Source organism: Falco cherrug, chromosome 16, assembly GCF_023634085.1.
Source record: "Falco cherrug isolate bFalChe1 chromosome 16, bFalChe1.pri, whole genome shotgun sequence".
NCBI classification, from domain to species: domain Eukaryota; kingdom Metazoa; phylum Chordata; class Aves; order Falconiformes; family Falconidae; genus Falco; species Falco cherrug.
In genome coordinates, this window is record NC_073712.1 from 7,502,368 (window position 1) to 7,524,711 (window position 22,344).

At 50.4% G+C, this 22,344-nt stretch overlaps 1 protein-coding gene across 1 annotated transcript in view; it reads right to left on the bottom strand.

Annotated features, from left to right (window-relative positions):
- The window catches only part of PLXNA2 (plexin A2), a 179,340-nt gene that overhangs the window by 105,634 nt on the left and 51,362 nt on the right, over positions 1-22,344 (bottom strand). The window contains exon 4 of the mRNA XM_055728259.1: positions 656-790. Within this exon, the coding sequence (XP_055584234.1) occupies positions 656-790 (135 nt within the window). The remainder of the gene's footprint in view (positions 1-655; positions 791-22,344) is intronic.

The following is a 22,344-nucleotide window of genomic DNA, read 5'->3' on the forward strand; positions in this document are numbered from 1 at the left end:
ATTTACATTGTGCTGGCTCCCCCAAGCAACAGCCTCCCATGGACTGTCAGCTATAAATTCCCATCCTAATCATTTTGGTTGTGCTTTTTTGGGCCGGGGTGGGCACCAGGCAGCAACAGAACAGGCATGTCAACGGACGGCACGGTGCAGATGCAGTGTAAGCGTTACTTGCAGAGCATATACCCACACCACGCCTGGTCCCACCTCTGCACGCTAGCATCACTCGCAATCACTTAAACCACACCAGTAAATAAATAAATAAATAAATGCAGGCATCATAAACGCTCAGACAAAGCTATGCAAAACCACAGCCTGCCAGCCTCACTGTGGGGAGTGGATCGTAACGCTTACGGCTCAGGATCTTGTTATCTAGGCAGGGATGTTCAGAGCCCCAAAGCACATTTCCTCTGCAGCAGCTCAGCTCGGTTCCCAACGCCTGCAGACAAGAGTAAGTGGGTACAACTCTCTCCCTTGTGCACTGATAACAATCTCTGGTCAGAGGCCGATAAAACTGAGCTTCTGCTGGTGCTCCATCTACCCGTACTGATCCAGGCACCGTGGGGCTCAGCACACAACCTCAGCTCCATGCGCTCCAACAACACGCTCCTTATGGAAGGAAGCCACCACCACGTAGGTACGGAAGCAGATGCTTTACCTGTCGCTCCGACATGACGTACAGATACTTCTGATCGATGGAGAAGGCCATGTCTCGAAGGACTGGGCTGCCGTCCTTGAAAACCGTCACCATTTCGTACTGAATTCCACCATGGGGAGGACCATCTGCTCGGATCTGGAAGAAGCACAAACAGATTACAGGTGCTTTCATAGCAGCCAAATTCTAAATTTTTTTCTTTTTTTTTTTTTTTTTGCAGGGGGGGAGTTGTGGGGAGGAGGACAAGGTAGGGAAAGGAATCTAATTCAAAACCTCAGCTCACAAGCTGGAGACAGAGCAAAGTGCTAGCAAGCAATGTGTGGGGGCAGGAGTTACAGCAAAGGCTCCCTCTCCACTGAAGCTGATGTGATTTCCCCAACCCACAAGAAATAATGAGAAAGTTTTGTGGTCGCAAGGGGAGCACACAGACTGCCAGCACACTGTGACTGACCACGGGCGTTCAAGAGTAACAAAGCTAGTAAACTTTTCAGATTCTCTCTAAAATAAGCCTGAAACAAGGCCACAATAATCCCCAGGCAGCACAACAAGATACAGTAGACCTGTTTCTTTCTTCCCCAGACGCATGAAGATTGAGATTCAGAACATCACCGTCACCTCTTCTTGCCACAGAAGCCTCCTACAATACCACCTCTGCCTAGAAATGTGGAGCTGCTGCTGCCATCCCATTAGTTTCAAATTTGCAGGATTCAGCAAGGGGAAACCACTCCTGCTCTGAGCGAGCAGAGAACTAACATGGCCTGTCCAGTCTGCCGGGCTCCCAGTATCCATCCATCCACCCCACCAAAAGACAACTTCCTGCTCCTGAAGGAAAACCTGCGAAGCTGTGACAAACCCCATCCCTGCCACCAGCAGCTGCTGTTGAGGATATGCCATCTCTTCCAAACTTAATAATTTATGGCCTTGGGGGCTATGCAAGGGGAAGGGAGGATAAACAAACAATTTACATTGTCTTTCCTACCAGGATTTGCATATTTGGATAGCCATTTCATCGCAACATGGTGTCTACATAGCTGAAAACACTGGCAGGCGTCAGGCAGGGAGAGGAGAGCAGTCAGGCAAGCCAAGGGCTCGGTGGAGCCGCTGCTGGCCCCGTGGCTCGCAGCGACAGCGATGCTGTGTGGCGGGGCCAGGAACACGCTCCGCATGCGGGGCGCTGCGCAGCATGTGCATGCTGCCCTGCGAGGAGTGGGCTGCATGGGGGACTGCCCATCCCTGGAAAAACCTCTTATCGCAGAGATGCCATCTGCTGCAGCCTCATGCCGAGCTGTCTTGCCGCATCCCCTTTTGCTGCTCGATTACTCACTGCCTGGCTGTGGTACCGAAGAAGAGGCACGAAGAACCGGCTTTGGACAAGCCTATGCCTTCAGAAGATGCAGGACAGAGCAGCAGCGAGGGATGTCTATTTCTTCTAGTTCATGTCCCCAAGAGGTAAGAAAGCAGGTTGTTAAGCATCTTAAAATTTATTTGAGCAATGTGCCACCCCAGCTGGAAATACAAGGATATCTTCATGCTCCTAGAGGAAGGATGCTCCCCTGCACCCTCCTCCAAATAAATCCTCTTCTTGGAAAGAGCCCTGGTGCCTCCTGCCATATAAAGACATGTTGGGTACACAAATGCATTTATTTTCTGGATTTATCTCTTTTCTCCTTACCTTCTGAATTTTTAGTGATACAAAAGAACATCAGGTGTGCATCAGAGGGGTCTGGTTTAACACCCATAGCCAGATGCAGGGAGCCTCTGGCAGGACTAAGAAGGCAGCACAAGTCTGGCTCAAAACCCCTGAACTTTCATAAAGGAAAATCCAAACAAAAGTAGCAGGTCAAACCCTGCTTTAGTTGCACCTGTGTGAATTAGGCTACTGCACTGCCTTCGTGAAATACTGAGAACTAGAGGAAGGTTGAGACCAGTGTGAGACCAGTTCCTTGCTGGGTGTTGCAAACCCATGCTGCCTCCAGACCCACTGCCCGTGCGTGCACCACTGTCATCTCCCACCCAGGCCTGCCATGAACATAGGCACAAGGCTGCAAAATCGCCTGAGGAATAAATAGCAGGGACACTGGGCTGTCAGGGACACACAGCCGCTTCCATGCAAACACCTGATTAATGGCCGAACGGGAATGGAAACGCTGGACATGAAGGATCAGCAGCCTTTGTGAAAAACAACTGTTTTTCAGAGTTCCCTTGGGGCACCAGCAGCTCGTTAAATTGAGCTTCTTTCTAGTAATGAGGTCAGACAGGGCTAATAAAGAGAGATACCACTGGACAAGCCTTGTGCAGGCCAATTCCAACTGGGAATTGAGGCTCTGGGATGGAGACAGCACCATGCGCGTGATGGCTCCTCCAGCCTGGATGCGTGCTCGGAGCTGTGCCTTGGCACGGGTGTCTTGGGACACAGCCGGAGCCCTGCATGGGGTGCTGGGTGCTGCCTGCACCCTCCTGCCACCCCCATAGGCGGGAGGAGCCACCTGGGGTCTCTCAGTGAGCCTGTCAAGGTGAGATGGCTCCATGCTGCTCAGAGGCCACAGGACAGGAGGAGAGCAGAGCCCGCAGCGCTCCTGTCCCGTCCCGCCTGCTGCGGCCTGTGTCCTACCCACCCGGGTATCCCACAGCCTGAGATGCACCCACCCACACCAGGATGCTCCACTGCATCTCTTCTTGAGGGTTTCGTTTCCATGACAACAAATGATGATGTCAGAGAAGAAAGATGATTCCTGTGAATGCGGAAGAAGAAAGGGCTCATCTCCTCAGCAGGAAGCTTCTTGTTGACGTCTGGAGAGAGAAATAATCCCTCTGCCTATCTTACAGGCACCCTTCCAGCGCCAGAGAACTGCTGAGCCACCACTAGCAGCGTGGTCCCAACCCCCAGGTCTGGGTTCACCCCTGAGCCCCGGCTCCAGGCACAGCGATGCAGCACAGGGAGGAGCAGGATGGGGCTGGGCTGCTGGTGGTTGGTCCTTTATGTCCCCCTAACTCTCCACATTTTTCTTCTCTCCATGACACGGTGATGGGGCATGGGAAGGGTTTAAGAGAAAGGCACGGAGGGAAGCGGTGCAGGTTGGAACGGGTGGGAGCGCAGTGAAACAGGGAGCAGGTGGCTATGGGGAGAAGCACATCGGTGCAATGGAAACCAGAGGTGTCCAGGCTCAGAGACGTGTTCAGCCACCTGAAAGGCAGTGGAGACTGGGAGGACAGGTCGCAGGCTCGCACAACTGGACAGGAATCAGAGAAGTCGCCTGGGACAGATACCACGCTTTCCTCGCTTGCTCTTGATGGATGTTTACAAATATGGCTCAAAAAGTACCTAACGACACGCCACGTTTTTTAAAAAAACAGCATGCTGCTCAGTTCAGGGAACTGCAGCCCTTCAAAGGCACTGCGCAGGTTGCTGAGCCTAATACCCCCACAATACAGACTGCAGGCATAAGCTCTGCATTATCTTAAGAGATTAGCAAAATACCACATTGTGACACGTAGATGTTGCAGCGTAGCACCCGCGTATGAGCCATTCAAGGATCTAATATGACACGAAGCTCCAACACACCTATTGTACTAAAGTTTCTGCTAGTTTGCCCAGCCTATGCCAGAAGCAAGGTACCTCTGGATTCCCTACCAGTTTGTCCCAGCAGAGTCCCGTTAGAAGACACTGAATCTCTTTGTAGGAACTTTCCATGATTAAATTACCTGTCTGTTTTCATTACAAGTGTTTCAATGAGGCTGACTCATGATGAGATGCCTGATGCCAGAAAAACAGCTGAACAAATCCATGCATGAAGGGACTGATTCCCCATCCTGGGTCCCAGATGCGAGGCCACCCATTAACTCCTCTAGAACTGCAGCTTCTCCCCATATCCACAGGCACCTGATGGGAGAGGGATCCCAAAGCACCTTGCTGCTGGTTGCCATGTGAAAAGATCTACGGAGGCAACGGATGGGCTCCGGAGATGATGCCCTGGGTCAGGAGGAACAACAGTCTGGCTGAGCGTGCTGATCTTTCTGTGTAACGGTGACGGAATGAAAAGCCCAGTCAACCCTGGAGCTTTAGGACTGCTCCTTTCACGCTACCATTTCTAGCCCTTCAGGGTGAATACTATCAAATAACATTGCATTTCTCTAAAATGGACGTTTCAAGTAGAACTGTATCAGCTCTGGGAATGCGCGCTGGAGCGTTACTGCATCTACTGCCTGAACTAGAAACCAAAGACAACAAGGAGAAGCCCTCACTGCCAAGGTGCATCTTTGCAGAATTGCCGCTGTTTTTTGCTGTTTACGCCTGCACATCTCAGCTCTTGGGCATTCCCCAGTAAAGCTTCCCATAAAGCTCTAGGATGGATTTCTTGCTTCAGTAGTGGAAATTTAGCAGAAAGGCCATTACTGGCAGCAGGTTTCTGAATGAGGCCGGAGCGCAGCACAGCTTACATACCCTTTCCCTACCTCTTTCAGTCCACGGTTATGTGGGGCCTTTCCTACCTAGACCTGGTACGGGAGAAAGTTTCCACAAGCAAGAGACTCAGCAATGCAAAAGCTCCCCAAAGACAGGACAAGATAAATAAATACCAGTCCAGATTTTTGCGTGTGTGCCTCTGCCAAATAATCTTTGCAAAAAGGATTTATTTTTGCTAATCCAGTTTAATTAAAAGCAGGCTATTCTATATTCACACAACTAAGAAGGAGGTGAGATGCACATGACCTGCCACTTTCCCTGCCCCCCTCAGAAACATCCTTTTCTTGCAGTACTGTTTTACAGGATTACTGATGCTGGCACCTGCGTGCTGCTAATGGGTCCTGCATCCTCTGACATCCAGAAAAAAAAAAAGCATGGCGATCTCTAGGAGGTAAGAATCCGGAATAGAAATTGCAAATATTCATATGGGAAGTTTCCAAAAGTCCTTCAGACCCCATATGAAATTATTCTGGGAGAGAAGTACCCCTTCACAACTTCAGAGCACGGCTAACATCAGCTAACTCCTGGTGCTCGGGGAGCCAGGTCAGAGCCATTTGCCAGTCGTTGATAAACCACAGGGAAGCCCAGTGGTTTGCTGGGGGTGGTACAGCCAGTCCACAGTGGATCTGGGATGTGAATCTGGTAATGCAAATGCACAGGACCCTGCCTGAACTGCTGGATAAGATCCCTCACCGCGTCCCCATCCAGGAGAAACCCAGCCCTGAGGAACCGGCTTTCCCTGCTCACACCTTCTGCAGGCAGGAACACCAGGAGTGTGACTGAACTCACTGCTCTCCACGAGGGAAGTCTCCCCCTTGAAATTAAAGTGAAATAGTAATCCCATTAAGTATCTTTCCTTTAAATCATAGATATGTCCGTAAGGAAGTTAATGACAACCCTTACATGCACATTCAATTCAAATCAGCATATCCAATTAACCTCATTACCTGGAGGCTTCCTCATATCCCAGTCTTTCTCTCCTGTCATATTTTCTTTATGCGTTTTTCCCAAATTAGGATAAAATATGTCTGTCATAGTGGGCATCACCATCATTTTTACTCCAAAGATAGCGTGGGGAAACCTCGATAGATGGGTTTGCTCCAGAAAATCACGAAGCTGTCAGGCTGAGTGGCTTGGAGCAAAACAGCTCCTCAAGTCCGAACGATCTGATCTCTGAGGGGGTAGAAAATCCACCCTTCCCAGAATTACACTGTCTGACTAAACATTAAATACACTCACTAATTACCACTGGGGTTGCCCTTACAAAACTCTACAGCATCAGCTGGGGAGAAAAATCGGTTTGGTAAAGAGCTCGTTGCAGCGAGCCCTGCTAGTGCACAGGCACTGGAGCTGCATGGCACCCAGGAGGGTTTTTCTCAAGGGCTGCTTACCGTGACCATTCCTTCAATTTCTGCAGACATAGATCCTTCTTTTATAAAGTGCCAGAGAGGGGCCATGAGCAGGGCAGCTGCGGCCATCAGAGCGATGGGCAGCCAAGCCGGCTGGGAAGGGGATGAATCGGCAGGACCGGTGACAAGCAGCCCACGGTATCACACCAGCATCTCATCCCACGCCACCCCTGGGCACTGCTGGAAGACCCAGTTTCAAGAGGGTATATTGAGCGGTGTGTGACTCTTCCTTTTAAACTTCAAAGAGACATGAAAGCCCCACTGAGGCAAACCCAGCCTCGCATCCCAACTTCTCCCTCCTGCTGCTGGCCACAATGCAGACAAAGCATCAAGGCAGTGCAAAGCCAAGACCGCCTTCTCTACTCATGCTTTCTGAGTCCTAATCCCCTTTTTTGGAGACATTTACCTCCTCCATTCCCTCCCTGAACTAAAGGAAGCTCCAGGTGCAAGGAGACAGACCTCCTCTGCCCGTGTCCTGCTCAGATCTTGCCTTTCCCGAAAGATGAAATTGCTGGTACCCTCCGCTCAGGTGACCCCTCATTTCCAGGATCTGCAAACACCTCCTGCTTGTGTGGCTGCGTGCCTGAGTTTACACCTTCAAAAGGGGATGGGGAGAGGGAAGCAGGCTCCGTGCCGCAGGTCTGGGCAGCAGAGCTAACGCGGGGGTCAGCAGCTGTACAGCCATGCACAGTGTGGGGGGAGGCAGGGAGAGCTGGAGCCCGACTTTATTCTGATCAAGCTTCATGATCCGAATTATTTATAGATCTGAGGTTTCTGTGAATTCAATACTCATGTCAGAAATGTCTCTGTGTATGTGTCTTTCACACCCACATGTGTTTCCCATCTCTTCTGCTTGGGAAATGTTTGCTACATGTTCAAAGTCACAACCTGGAATCTGCAGCTCCCCAGAGGAACTGCTGGGCTGACTGGGGAAGAGCACAGAGACCCCCCTTCCCCGGGGTCCTGGGAGGCTCTGCAGGGAGTGGGGGCTTGTAGTCTGCAGCACCAGCACCCACATATGCTGCTAAGCACAAAAATGCCAACCCAGCAAACAAATCAACCAACCCAAATTAACTCTCCCTTAGTGCATCTCCAGAGCCAAGGGTGGGAACCGTTCCCATGAGCAAGGCTAGAATCCTAGCCCTGCGTGACAGGACGGCTGGAAGCCTGCCCAGAATCAGCACATGCAACCGCAATGGACAGAGACCTGAACACTTTCAATCTTACCCTTTCAAAGAGAGTGAGCCCGTCTACAGGGAAGGCAAGACAGGTTTTAAAAAAAACCCAACAAACAAAGAAGAAACAACCCTTCCTTCTGTGCTAAAGCTCAAGCCACAGTCAACAGGTTATTGTCCCACAGATCGCAGCCGTCTCAGCAGCCCCACGTGTCCCTGGCTAACGGCACCCCCCCGCGAGACCGGTGTTCAAGGTGCCACCGTAGGAGTGCATGGGTGGCCAGAGAAGCTTGGGAGAGGAACCCCTGGCTGCCTCTCTGCTAGCTGCTGGAGGTGAAAAAAGCCAACTGCTGGGTTGAAGCTGCAGCTCAGCCATCCTAACAGGTATCAGGACAAAACCTTAAGAGAAGATTGCCACCGAAGCTGTTCTCTCTCTCTCTCTCTCTCCTAAGTCTTTATTTCGTTCTTCCATCCTTTTGCTCCCTCCACCCTCCTGGAGAGCTGATCCTCCAAGATAAACAGGGAGGATGGTACGGAGGCACCATGCAGAGACTAATCAGCAGCCCCCACGTCTTTAATTTATTACTGCATGAGAGGCTCATTTAGAACAAAGCTGCCAGTTCAGAAGATCATTCCTTTAAAAGACTTTTTATTTGAAAAGCTGTCAGCTCACACCTTGTCACAGCCCTACTTGCAGCAGTAGAACTTTAATAACGTGCCACCTCATGCAAATGAGCTGCTAATTAATTAAGTAGTATTCTTCCAGGGATGGAGTCATTAGAATCAAATTTGGGTAGGCTGGCTGGCTAGGTCGTATTGCTTTGGACTGTGCTTTAAATCAGCAGCACTGTCTTCTCCTTGAGTCCCAGCACTCGGGTGCATTCCCATCGGGAGGGAAGCTCTTTCCCATCCCTGTGCCCTTGGGAAGGCTCAGCACGCCCTGGTGAATCAGTGCAAAGCCACGTCGTGACATCACCACTTGCATGGCACAGAGCAGGCCTAGCTTAGCTAAGAACAGTAGTGAGATGAAAAAAAAAAAATGATTGACAGAAGTACCCAAAAAGGTTGCCTTCTCTCCTGTTCAGGAAAGTCAGCGCAGAAGAGGGTCCAATTCAAAAGCAGGAGGTAGAGACTATTAACTCGGAGGGCTCCAGGGAGCAGGCTGCCAGGCAGGGAACACTGCAAAGGAGCGGTGCTTTTTTCTTGGAGCACTTGTTGCAAAGAGACTGTTGCTGGGGGTTCAGGGCTATCAGCCTTGCACCTTCCACCAGCATCAAAGTACAACCCATTAAAGGCAGAAACACTTGAGAGTGTCCTGTGGATTTACTCCCTGGAAGGAGGACAGCTCAGGGCATGTCTACAGCATGGTACAAAACCTATTCACTTCTAATTTGTCCCCTAATAAAGAGCCTCAATGTGCAATGACTTCTTTTTCCTTTTGTTCAGCAATAAGCACCCTTCTCCCTTTACATTCCTGTATTATTTTTAAAGAGATGCCTCAGTGCTTCTCTGGGAAATGGAAATCATTAAGTTAGCAGCACTTTGCTGCTTGCAGGCTTTACATTTTGGCACTGAGCAAGGAAATCATCAAAGAGACTAAGCATTGGCCTCCAAAAGAAAGGAAGGAGGGAGGTGTTGCTGGATTACAAGGCACTGCACGCTAACCTGTCTGCAATGTGCTCCTTCAGCCCCTGCCATTCTTTCCTTGACTTACCCCTGCTTCTCCTGCTTTGTGCGGCTTTAATCCAACTCCCTCCCTTACAGCTGAGAAGCAAATGAAAGTGCAGGCAAGCAAAGAGGAGGACAGCTCCCGGAGCAGGCAGAGGTGTTTTTTTCCCCCTAAAGCATCATCTTCTACACAGCCCTAGCAGTGTTCGGCAGGGATGCGCAGCCGGGTTAGCTGGGCACAACAGGAGCCCTGGCTGCGCTGAGCTCAGGCTGACCCCCCTCTGCCCTTCAGCCCTCTGGGTGTTGCAAACACCTGGGTGATACCCTGGCTTTTTCTCCTCTTTGCCCTGAGCCCATAGCTGGGCTCAGTGTTAGCAGGTGCCCAAAGGGCCTCGGGAGCAAGGACAGAGGAGAGCCATGCCTCGCCATTTGCCACCTGCAGGACACGCTTAGTGACAGAGGGAGTTGCAAGGAGCATTTTGGGGAGTGAGCCATAGCCATAGTGAAGGAAAACAATAGAGTGCTGAGCCTAAGTCTTCTGTGACCAGCAGAAAACATGAGAGGAAACACAGAGCTGGTATTATTTAGGGCGATGGATGGGTATCTGCTCAGAATTGCTTGTCACATACCATTTGCAGCACTTCACCAAAGTCCTCAAAATAGCACTGTATCTGTGTTATCTATCCACACCTCACCTGTGCCCTTCCAGCTGAATAATCCTCCACAGCCTGGTGTCAGACTCTCTCCCTACCATCATCCTCCTACAGCAGTACATTTCACAGCTGAAGGGATTGGTTTTGCTTAGTTTGGTTTGTTGACCTTGAGTGGCCATGTAAAATGGAATAAAAAGCCACTTAGACAAGATTGTCTAATGTGGAGTTTGCTCTGAACGAGCAGCAGCGAGTCGCAATTCTCCCCAAGGAGGAAAAAACTAAACGACTGTCAAAAATTGTCACATGAAAACCCTGTTTCTCCCAAGTCACAGCTTGCAGCTGATCAGGTGGGAACCAGAAAGTTCCTCAGGAAATATTATTCTCTTTCCCTTTCAAAAACATCATGTAAGTAATATGTTTCAAACGATTTAGACTTCCTGCCCAACACCCCCCCGGGAACGTGCAACACAAGCCAAACTGCCAGCCACTAAAGGCCAAAACCCCAGCAGAAATAAAAGAATCTTAATTTGGTTTTACAAACTTGTGAAGCAAACCTGCCTGGTAGCTTTGCCATGCTTTAGGTCAGACAGGAGTGATCAGGTGAACAAGGAGGCCGTGCACATTTCTGGTTCCACTTGTGCATGCAGAACCAGTCATGTGTTACTGATCAGATCTAACCTTGCTCGGGCAAAGGATGTGAGAAAATTACAGAGTGCACAGCTCCGCTTAAATCCCAGGAAATGAGGCTCTCCCACATCGCCTGCTGCTCCAGCACAGGCGCTGGCCAGCTGTGGGGAACATCACCCTCCCCCGGGTTACAACCGTGCGGATGCCGGGGAGGCAGAGGTGCAGGTAGGAAACGGGTATTTTCTAGTTAAGAAATGGGCCAAAGCACAAAGGAGTCAAAAGCTTTTGCCAGCCGGTGGCTGACCACGCTGCTTCTATCGAGGCTGAATTTTACTAGAGCAACAGCCTTGCAAGCGAGGTCACTTCAGGACGGGCAGAGCTGCGGCCAAACTGGCACTGCCCCACGGCTCCTGGAGGGTGGCCGTGCCGACAGAGCTCCCGGCTCCCTCCCCTTCCCTGGGCGTCGCGGCAGCGGGGCTCATCGGCATTTCACTACCTGCCAGGGGATACCTGCTCAGTGCCTGGGTCTCCTTCATCACCGCGCATACAGGAGCTGGACCAAGCGTGGCTTCATCAGAGAACGCAAGACGCAGGACCAAGATGCACGACGAGCAGCCAGCTGGCACCCTGCTCAAGGGCATTTGCTTATACAGGGCCCTGTATTGGCAGCATTAAAGCCTCCTGATAGGATTCAGGGAAGTGTACATCCACGGGAGCTCAATCTCTCTTTATGCTTTCCTATCTGCTCATTCAAGCTCAGAACTCACAGTCACCAGCAGCAGAGGCTTGGGGTAGCTTGTGTTTCTGGCATGCGTGGCACATGCCAAAGCGACAGCTTTTGCCCCTGTGAGCTGCTTCCCAAATGCTATTCTGGGGCAGATCAAGGATAAAAAAAAATAATAATAAAAAAAATATCTCTTCCATCTCTGCACTGTAACTCAGTAAGCCTTCGGCATATGCCCTTTCCAGCATCCCAGAACTAATCAGCAGATAAGCAGATGAACTGGCTCTGAATAATCTGTATATGCAACACATGTAATGCTGCCGAACACTGCCTTGAACACGGCAGGGAGATCACTGGGCTCAACGCCGGTGTCTGTCCCCATCCGTCCCCATCTCGGGAGGGGGGGTGCAGCTGCCGGGCACACACGGCAGACCTGGGACAGCATAAAACGCCATGCTGTGCACCAGGCTAGAGAGGAAGAAAGGGGAGAAGCTGATGGATGGATCAGCTCTCTGGTCCTCAAATGTCCAAATTCAGAGGTAAAGTTTGAATCCAGCTGGGGAAGGAGAGGAACCTGAAGGAGCTCAGTGCTCCGCCTGTTATCTCCGAAGCAGTCGGGATGGTGCTGCAATCAGTACTCAGTAACTGTGTTTAAGACTTGAAGTACTTTGCAGCTCCAAAGCATGCTGCGAGCATGCAGTAACGCAGCCCTGCAGAGCAGCAGTGAGCTGCAGCCCCCGCAGCCCAGTTCTGGCAGCACCACCCAGGGACAGGCGGGCAAGGAGCTCTGGGCTTCCCTCTTGACCTCACTTAAAAAAACCCAACACCCACCCACAAAAGAGGCGAGTGGATGTGCCCAAGGCCATGCTGCTTGATGCACAGTGTCCTTGGCGGCATAACATGGGGTCACAGAAGCTGATGCCACAGCTCTTCCTTGGAGGCCACGGCTGCCATTGGCATGTGAACACAAGAGCAGCTACAGCACCACGGCAGCGACACGAAGTGTGACCCAGGCAAAGCACAGTGGCAATATTAGACATGCCTGGATTGGGAGGAGGGAGGGAAAGAGGGACCACGGCTAAAGGGCTGGAACTGAAGACGTCCCTTTTGGTGTGCACCAGCAGCACCTCGCTCCGAACGCCAGAATGCAGCAGGAGCCCGTCACCCCTGCCTGGCTGCTGCTGAGAGGTTTGGCTTGTAGCTCCCTCTGCACCAGGAGGGGCAGCAGATCTGCCCCAGAGCTGTGAAGCACCACGCTAGGAGGACAAGCACCACGCTAGGAGGACAAGCACCACACTAGAAGGACAAGCACCACGCTAGAAGGATGGAGGCAGCTCTTCCCCCAGGCCCCTGCTTTTGTTCACACACCAGCCGGCACCGCTAATCCCTTATCGTGCCCATGGCCCAAAATCAACATCGTGAGATAGGTTCAGGCTGGGGTCCACGGGTGGGAGAGACAAAGCTACACCACATTACTGCTTTCGCTTCCATAATTGACCTGTAGATAAACACATGGCTTCCGCCTTAATCCCCTGCAGCCTCATGAACATCAGCCACGCTAAATTTTTCATGTAATTAAGAGAAAAACCCTAATCCAGTGTAATTAGCTCCCTGATTGCCAACGTCAGGCAGAAAAGCACTGTTTGAACAGCAATTCAGGTCTAGCTGGTTAGGCAAATACTGTGTGTGTGGTTCAGTAATTTAACACTGAAACAACTCCCCCTCTGCTGTCCTTGTAGGCTTGTTTTCCTAAACAGGACTAAGTGGTTTCATGACTGCAATAGGTCTGATATCCCTGAAACTGCTGTTCCACCAAGCTCCGGTTACGGCCCTGAAGGGCTGGGCACGAAACAAGCCAACCAGTTCCCCCAGAACCACACTAGCTGCTGATTTTGGAGTGGTCCCCCCTGCTCCATCTGCATCTCTAAGTGATTGCCACCAAGTTATTAACACTACAGCACCCCTAACTACTTAAACTCGGGGTCTGGCAGTCAAAATTAAGACCCTGATGGAGCAACAGTCTCCTTGTCAGCAGTGCTCTGCCAGCACAACCCGCCGGAGCTGGAGGCGATGGCAACACTTAAAGGTTTTACCACGCAGGTCGAAATTCATCCCAGATACTGAGCCTTTATAGTTTACAGTGGTATTTTTCTTTTCCATTCATATACATGAAGGCAAAATTTTAGGAGTAAAATGTTAGAAATTTGGGAAGTGGAAGCAGATGGGAGAGGAATAGAGAGCGTGGATGTACGTGCCAACGAGGAGGCAGGGAAATGAAGAACGCACAGCTAGAAGATACCTTCACATAACCATCTAATCCATCCCCCAGCAAAATGGAAAGGATCTGAACCACTTAAACCACTATCAAATATTTCTGTTGTCTTTCTAAGACTCGCTTGTGATAGAAATTACAGACTACTCCAGTTCTCAAGTAGTCACATCTTTCGTCTTCAGACTTAATATCAGCCTTCTGAAATACAGCATTTGAAATTGCAAAACAAGCAGCCCGCCTTCTATAAGGAGAAAGCTGAAAACCATTTCACAGCTTCAGCCTTGCAGACTGAATTCTTACAGAATGCTTGTTTATATGCTGTGGCAGGCGAGAGCCACTCATATATGTTTTTGCAGCTATAACTCTTAATTCTGAGGGAGGCCACAGGCTGATGAAAGGCGGGGGGGCTGTGCCTGGCTCTGCCCGCGTTTGGGCTCCAGGCTCTGGTCCCCCCAGCACTGCCCCTCTCTCCCCTCCCTGTCACACGGCTGCTCTGTAAACAAACCAGCAGTGAGCAGAGCAAGCTGCTTCTTTGTATCAAAGCCAGGGAGATTTCTTTATACCAAAATGAGTGAAAATTTATCAACTCAAAGCTCCTTTTAAAGAGAAGCCCCTAAGGAGAGCGAGCCCAGATGCTTGCTTGCGTTGTGTTGGTAAGCCAATTCCTCTTCCTCCCTCCTTTCAAACACACATTATTTTCCATGGAAGGCGCTGTAGATGAACTATCAACTGCACACAGAGTCTCCTGGTTGGATGGCAACACATCAATATGGATTTAAGCGAGCAGCAATGATACGGCACAGTTTGGTGCTTTGCCATCGTTCCCTTTACGTGGGAGCAGCACTTCAAGCCAAGCAAACAACCTGCTGCTTAAATGCCTCCCCGAGGACCTCCAGCCGGCGAGCTCTTGTCTTGCAGCCGCATGGTGACCATGTTTCAAAAGGCAATGCTAGAAATTGCACATCACCCTCCTCTTTGCTCTGCCTCGGGAGGTGGGAACCTGCAGGCACGTCCCGAGTCGCATTTGCAACCGCCCAGAGCGGCGATGTGCTCACCCCTTCCCTTCCCGACCATGCTCTCTGCTCCAAGGCTAACACATGGATGGGGATGCTTTGGCTAATGCATTCCAGATGGGGTACCACATCTGCACACTGCGGGTCGCAGTGGTCGCAGCAATGTGGGTGTATTTCACTTTGCTGCCTCGCAGTAATTATTCCAGCTTTGGGGAAATTCTTCCTGCCCAAACCCCCAGTATCGAATGCCAGTGACACATGAGCCTGTGCGTTGACTGGTCTGTGGTTTCTTTGCCTTAGATCCAACACAAACTCTTCTCTCCATCGCACATGCCTTCCCAAAGCAAAGCCCGTTAAAGGCCTGTGGAAAGTCGCTAGCTGAGGAGAGGAGCCGTAGGCAGCTCGTTGGAGGCTGGCTGCTTTTTTTTGCCCACTTTCCCTATTGCACATCCAGCAACGTACAACTGGGAATGCAGTCCCAGGTCAGCCTGGCAGGGAGCTGGGACTGAGGCACCAACTGGGCACATACAACAGCCACCCCAGCATCTTCTGCTACCAGCTCATATGCACTAAAGCTACATCAAAGCTACATCCCAGTGAACTGGATATTTTCTCAGCTGCCATTTCACCAGAGGATGGTGGAAGTGTCTCCAGGCAGACCCAGGAATCTCGGGAGGGTTTGCATTTGTGTTAATGAGCACTGGCAGATTTGCAGCTAGTTGGTAAGAAGTGTCACGGGGTGGTGAAGGGGGCAGAAAGAGGTGTTGGAAGGAAAGGGAGCTGCTCAACTTTACTTACAGACAGCTTTTAAGTGACCTGAAGGCCAACACTGGGTCATGAGGCTACCAGCTTCCACCACTCCCAGCCCCAGAAGCTCAAGTTTCTAACAAGTTATTTGATTTGCTCTCAGTCAAAAGAGATAGGCATCAAATGTTTCTAAAGCTTTTAGAGTAAGAGCTATAAACTGAGCCAAAACCCCCAAGAGACAAAACTGATACGGAAAGGTACCTGCTAGGGCAGCTTTTCCCGGTGACCGAGCGCCAGCAACTGCAGCAGCCCCTTTGCAACTCCAGCGTGATGCCACTGTTTATTATCAGAGGAGCTGAGCTACTTCTTGCCTTTCTCTTCCTATTGCACCGGAACTAACACAGTCCGCCCTCCATATCCATACATCTGCATAATGTAATCTGCTAATGATTTCAGGCCTCATATTTTGTCAGCATCGTGATTTATTAGGTGTGTCATGGTTTGCGCTCAGCTGCAAAGAAGTCTTTCAGTGACCTAAAACCATGAGACTCAAATGTTGCGGGTACTGGGGTCCTATGGCCTGGCGATTTCAACGCCTGGGTATTTCTCTGTCCCTGCAGCCCAGGGGGGCAGAGCAGAAAGCCTGGCAGGGAGCCAGGTCCTGTTCTCTACCTCTGGAGTCCGGTGAATTCCGAATTAACCAAATGGCTGAGCCAACTGCCAAAGAGCCGGCCCCTGAGCGGTTTGACGCCTTGAAAATTTCTTCTAAAGCAGCTTCAAAAACTCCAGTTTTCATTATTAATATGACTTCTTTCAAAGTCCACTTATCTTTTTGCTTTCTATTTCTGTCTCTACCCTTTTATTGTCTCCCCGAGTGCTTCTATGAGAACGCTACCAAAACCCAGACCAGGCAACCACAGCATCTACCCGCTCTCTTCTACCAGCATGCATTTATTTCCATCAAAGCTTCCTCCTTGAATCAAGGGTGGTGTGGTTTTTTTTCTTTTTAATTCCATCTGTATTTAATCCCAGACAAACACAAACAACAATCTCAGCTCCCTAAGGCCATCACTTTCTAAATCAGTTACAGCCAACTCCAATTAGCAAGCAAGCAACATGAGCAGCTTTGTATGCTGCTGCATCTTTGGGAACAAGCCAGCCCAGAAGGTCCTTTTCCCCAGACTGTCCCCTTTTTCCTTCTAAAGAACTTGCATCGTCATTAGAGTCACAAGCTCAGCAATATAAAACACACTCGCCTTTGCTTTTGCCACCATGGAAGAGCCAGGAAGGATGCTCCACGGCCTCATTAATGTTTCGTGCTTCTGCACTCCCACGCCTGGAGGCTACCTGCATGGTTTGATTTACAAGAGGATCCCAAAGCCTCTACAAGTGCTAAAGGGATATTTGCTTGGTCACTTTAGCTTCCCTCTTAACCTGCACTTGAAACAGCTTCTTCCCAGGCTCTCTAAGCCAGGCTGCCGGGGAAGCAGCGATGCCTCCCGTAGCGGTGCCAGCTCCTGCCGGGGTGGGCAGGCAGCAAGCCTCTCCCTCTCCAGGCCACGAGAGCATCCCTCAGATATACCCTAGAGAACAAACCACCAGCCCCCAGTGGAGCTCACCACATCCAACAGAGGAGGCGTAGCAGCTCACGCAGTGGGTTTACCCTGACCGTGAGTCCACAGTCTTCAAACCGCTTTTAACTTACGTTGGTGAGAAACGTCTGATCTCACAGGCTGGTTGGATTTTGCCGGACTTAGCCAGGCAGTGGGTAGGCACTGGCTCTTGAGAGCTCAGATGAGGCGGTGCCCCTGCTCTGCCGTGGCTCTGCCGGGCTGCTCCCCCCTCGCCGGGTGCCCAGAGGGTGGTGGGGGCAGCGGGGGGGCTCAGCCTTCGGCTCCTTCTCTGAAGGGACACCTGCACCAGCCGTGCCAGCAGGCACAGACAGACTCGGCACTGTAACTCAGCAGACAGTTCTCCCTCCATTAGTGAGCTATTTCGGGCAATGATTTCAAATGAAATCTGTATTTTATTAATTATGCGTCTGCTTTGCTGCTGAACTCTTTAATATGTTTCCCAGCTGTATCAATCCACAGCCATGAAGGAAGCCATTAAATCTAAACGCCTCCAGCGTGTAGCATTTCTGCTGGGACGCAGCCGTCACCAGGGTCAGCGCCGAGGTGCGAAGCCCTGGCCAAAGCTGCCACCTTCCCTCACCTGCGGGAACATGTCCCACCTCACCTAGCAGGAGCAAAGCAAGGGACATTGAGGGACCGGAGTGGAGGATGTGTCCTGACAAACCCATCAGGATTGTAAATGATTGCAAAGCAAAGTCCATCTGGTGAAGCTGCCGGGTTTCTCCATCTTTTACACAGGCTGGCAAGAAAAGCAAGGAGCCAGCTCTGTCGCTGCTGGGCTTCAGCTTAGCATGCTGCCAGCAGCTGTCAAAGAGAGAAGATGAGGATGGGAGGGAGAATCATTTGCATTGCTGTAAACTCTTCCTCCAGCTGCATTTGCTAACCTCGGTGTCCGGAGCTAGCTCTGCACTAACGAGTCCCTTGTATTTCTCTGCTCATCTCCTGTTGCACATGCACACCTCTTCAGCAGCTGGGAAAAGGATTTCCCCAATCCGTGCCTTTTCCTACCACGTAGGGATATTAGAAAGAGCAGAGTCTGCAGGCAGACAGATTCATTCACCTGTCCTAACCGGCAAAACTGATTGGGCTTGACAGACATGCAGGGATGTGCAGATGCATTAATGACCAGTTTAGCATGGAAACTGGAAAAGCAATGTACCTCACAGATGTTACTAGGAGAAGTTTATTTAAAGCGAATTTTCTGGCTGCAGAGAACGTATTAGATCAGCAACCTCAAGGAAAATCAGTTCAGGCTCCTCCCCTAAGAAATGCTTAAAAGAATTGTAAAATAAAATAAAACAAAGCACATACCCCTCCCCACCCCCGCCCAAAAAAAAGCCCAACACAGATGATTTTATAAACCAGATTCTTTGCCACTGAGATGACTTCATCTCTTGGGTGAAAACTAAAGAGATCACCAGCGCTCGGAAGAAGAAAGGGCTGAAATGCATGAACCGTACCCAGTCCAAGCCCGCGCGTCCCGTCCGTGTGGATCCTCTGCCGACAGTTGGACATTCATGCGACCTGCCTTCCCCCACCAAGCAAGCCATTTAAGTCACATTATTTTAGAGTGTCCTTGAGACAGAGCAGCATTAATGGGCTCTACTGTCTGAAAACTGCTCTTGCTTAGATACCCGCAAAGCTGAGCAAGAGAAGCACAAGGCTAAAAAATGTTCCCTCTCAAGCAAAACAGACTTGCACTTGGATTGCACAGAAATTAAAGCAACAAAAGGTCTCTGAAGCCAATTGCAATATAACTGAGAAACAGGCTCATCACTTTGTACATCCATCTGGCAAGGACATACTTTCCATTTCAGCAAGTGCGAGAACGGGTGGACAGCAAAGGAAATGTGAAAACAGCAAAGAAACAAGAAGAATGAAAACCTGCGGGACAACACTGCTACCCTGTTATGAATACTGTACGTCTATTCATATGAAAATCCATACGGCTGCTACTGTTGCATGCACTCTTCTTACACAGCATGAAATTAAAATTCCTCTTCAGTATCATATTGCCAGCACTACAGAGCAACTTTAGAGTAAGCTAGCAGACAATTTATCCTTTGGCTTCCTCAGACGGGCTTGTGCTGGGATTGAAAGCCAGTGGGGTGAGGGAGACGAGTCTATTGCCCATGGTAAAAAATTCTGCTTCCAAAACAAATCCCAGAGAAATATTTCTGGCCTAGAGTCTGACTGTTGGTGCTAATTTCACAGTGCAGTTTCACATGCATAATTCCCCCAGACCCCCCTGCCACTTTCCTTCTTATCTTCTCAGAACAAACTCAACATGCAGGCTAATTTCAAGGAGTGTTTCACCCAGAGTCCAGCCAAATGTCAGTGGATCTGCTGGAAATGCAAATTGAGACAATCATGCAAAAGAGGAGGGCTTATAGATTGTGCATAAGGGCGACAGAAGGCAAATAAAAGCTGACAGAAAGAGGTAGCAAGGAACAAATCTCCTGTCTCAAGTTGTTGATCATTTGCACATGTGCTCAGCGAGCAAAGATAGATTTCCAAAAACATACAAATCCCGTTGATTTTCACAGCTAAATTGCCTAGGTGTCTCTAGAAACCACATATCTCAAAGCTCCTAAATCAGCATCTCGCATCCACTCGCAGCACTCACATCCACTTCGCGGGGCTGTAAATGACAACGGAAGATGTGAGGAAGCAGAGCTGGTGCTGAACTGGGGAGACCAGGAGTTTTTTGTGGTTTCCCAATTGCAAAGAGCCATCGAGTTGTCAAAAGCAATTGCAGTTTTCACAGAAAGCATTTTATTTTCTGCTTTTGAGAAAGTTGGGATAACTGTGGCTCCCTGAGATCATCTGGGGACAAGCTGAAGAAAAGATACTGGAGACAGGAACTTGATTTGCTCAAACCCAGCCACAAAATTTTTCAGATACAAGCAAATGCGTAAGAAGGTTTGCTCATTATGTATGCAAAGAAACAGCAAGCAAGAGGAGAGAATCTATACTATATGCCGTAACATGATATAGAATTATTCCCCCTAGGTTACAAAATTCCTCATAAATCGCAAACAGGACAATATCTACTTGCATTATATTTTATCACACTTTCTGTCAAAATATCCCCTGCAGGGAGCCTTTTCGAAGATGCTATCACAAGCAAAGCCTTATTTGGGGACGAAAATTTGAACTAAACAGCAGCAAAATACCAATATGTTCCTTGTGAGGCTGCTAGATAGAAAAACCCTTAGAGCAGCGTTAGCGTGTCTAAGGTAGCGCACTCGTTCTTAAATAGTGCTGTCTTCTGGTATTGCTCGGGCCCCCACGGAGCATATCTGCTATTTAGTTTTATGAACAGCAATCCTAATACAAGCTGGCTGCTATGCTTCAACATGCCCCTGAGCCCCCAAGGGACGGCAAAACACTTTAGAAAAGCATCTGACGAGGAAAAGTTTCCCACTTCTCAGGGGCAGCATGGGGCAGCGCGCATGTTCCACGCTCCGCCTGGCAATCCCCGCTCGCCATGGCTCTGCAGCGCAGGACGAGGCGAGCGAGGGCTGAGCTCCGCGGCACCTCTCCGGGCGAGGGAAGCCGGGCTCGTCTGGCGCTGCCGTCGCCAGCCTTCGATCACGACGGCCAGCCTCTCCACGTGGCCAGCTGAGTGCTTCCGCCTCGCTGGGCTCCGCACTCCTCTAAGGCGCTCTGGCATTTTTGGCAGGCACTGAACTGGAAGGGAAAGGGTCTGATTATCTCCTCCACCACCTCAGTGGTGACCCAGACCAGTGACCCCTTTTCTGTCACTCTACATTTGCTCTGGATGTTTTACACAGGGAAGGGGCAAAGCCTTCACCATCGATCCAGGCTGCATCCATAGGTTCTGTCTTCTGCACGTGGCACAGAAGGCAGATGCTTGGTTTATCGCGTGGTTTCAGCTCCATCTCTTGCTCAGGGGCTCATGATCTGTGTGCCCGCAGTAGGGGAGCGATACAGGAGACGCCACCGGGGTCGGCGGAGCAGGACCTGCTGGCAGCCCAGACCAGGGCAGGCTTGGCAGTTTTCATTCAGAAAACAGCTTCTTCATTTCCACTGCCTGCTTAGAAGCCAGCCAGATAATGCAGCCTCCATTTTGCCTTCGCTATCCAAAACACTGACATTCTCAAAAACCTTTACATGCACCCTGAGCTGTTAAGCTACATAGCAACGGTGAAAACCAGCCAGCTGACACAGAAGACATCCCACAGTTGGGTGGGAAGAGGAGAGGCGCAGAGCAGCGAGACCACCTCCTCCTTCCACGTCAAGCACCCAAAGGTCTTTAAAGCCTGCACAAGGCTGTCTCCAGCTTCACGGTTTCATTGTGGACCACAACATGCAGCCTTTGTCTATGGACTTGTCTTGACCCACTGACAGCAGCTTTGTCACTTTAACATGAGTGTCCCTGAGTTAGGGACATCGATCAAGGCAAGCGCCTATCAATCAGCTGGCACTAACCTACTCTGACAAGACACTTGGGAGGATGCTCCCCGTACACCACAACAAACCTTAATTATTTACGTCTCTGTGACTTTTTCAATTACTTCTTCCCCCCCTGCAGAGGGACATTGCTTAAAAGGGGGAGAAGCGAGGGCAAGGGGAGGTGAAAGGTGTCATTACCCACGGCACTCCTGCCTTGGAGAAACAAAAGCAGCTGGGTTGGTTGGAGGGGCAGAGCCTGTCTCACCACACATGCTGCGCGAGGCAGCACGAGGACCTGTTGCACGAGGGCAGCTGTGGCCAGCACCCGTCCTGCACATCCCTCGCAGGGCAATGCCTCCCTGCCTGCACGTAGGGCGAAGGCATTGGGAGCAGGTCAGAAGAAATGTCCCAGGATGTCCTGTCTGCCTCGGTCCAGCTCTGCCCACACCCCACCAGTGTCCAGCCCTTTTCAATAGCGCATTTAAGCCAAAGTTGTCTTTGCCACAAAGCTGACATTGCTTCCAGGTAAAAACAACTGCACTGGGTTTCTGATACTTGAACACTGAAACCTGGCCTGAAACGACCCGCTGCAGTTATCTGACATTAACCCTGAGTCACAGCTTGGCCGGCAGCTTTAGGGTAAAGCTCTCGGCAGCATCCATAAGGCATCCAAACCCCCCAAAGCTTCTCGGTCCTGCCTGAGGCGAGCAGAGGTTTGCCAGGCTTTCCACGCAGAGGTGCACTCACCTCTAGCTGAGCCCAGCGTGACCAGATTGTGTGAAAAATGAAAAATAGCCGTCTGGATTCCTGCGGTGAAGACAGCCAGGAAAGTTTCTGAGGAAGGCACCGTTCTGTGGGAATCTGCACAAACATCCCTGCAGCAGCAGCC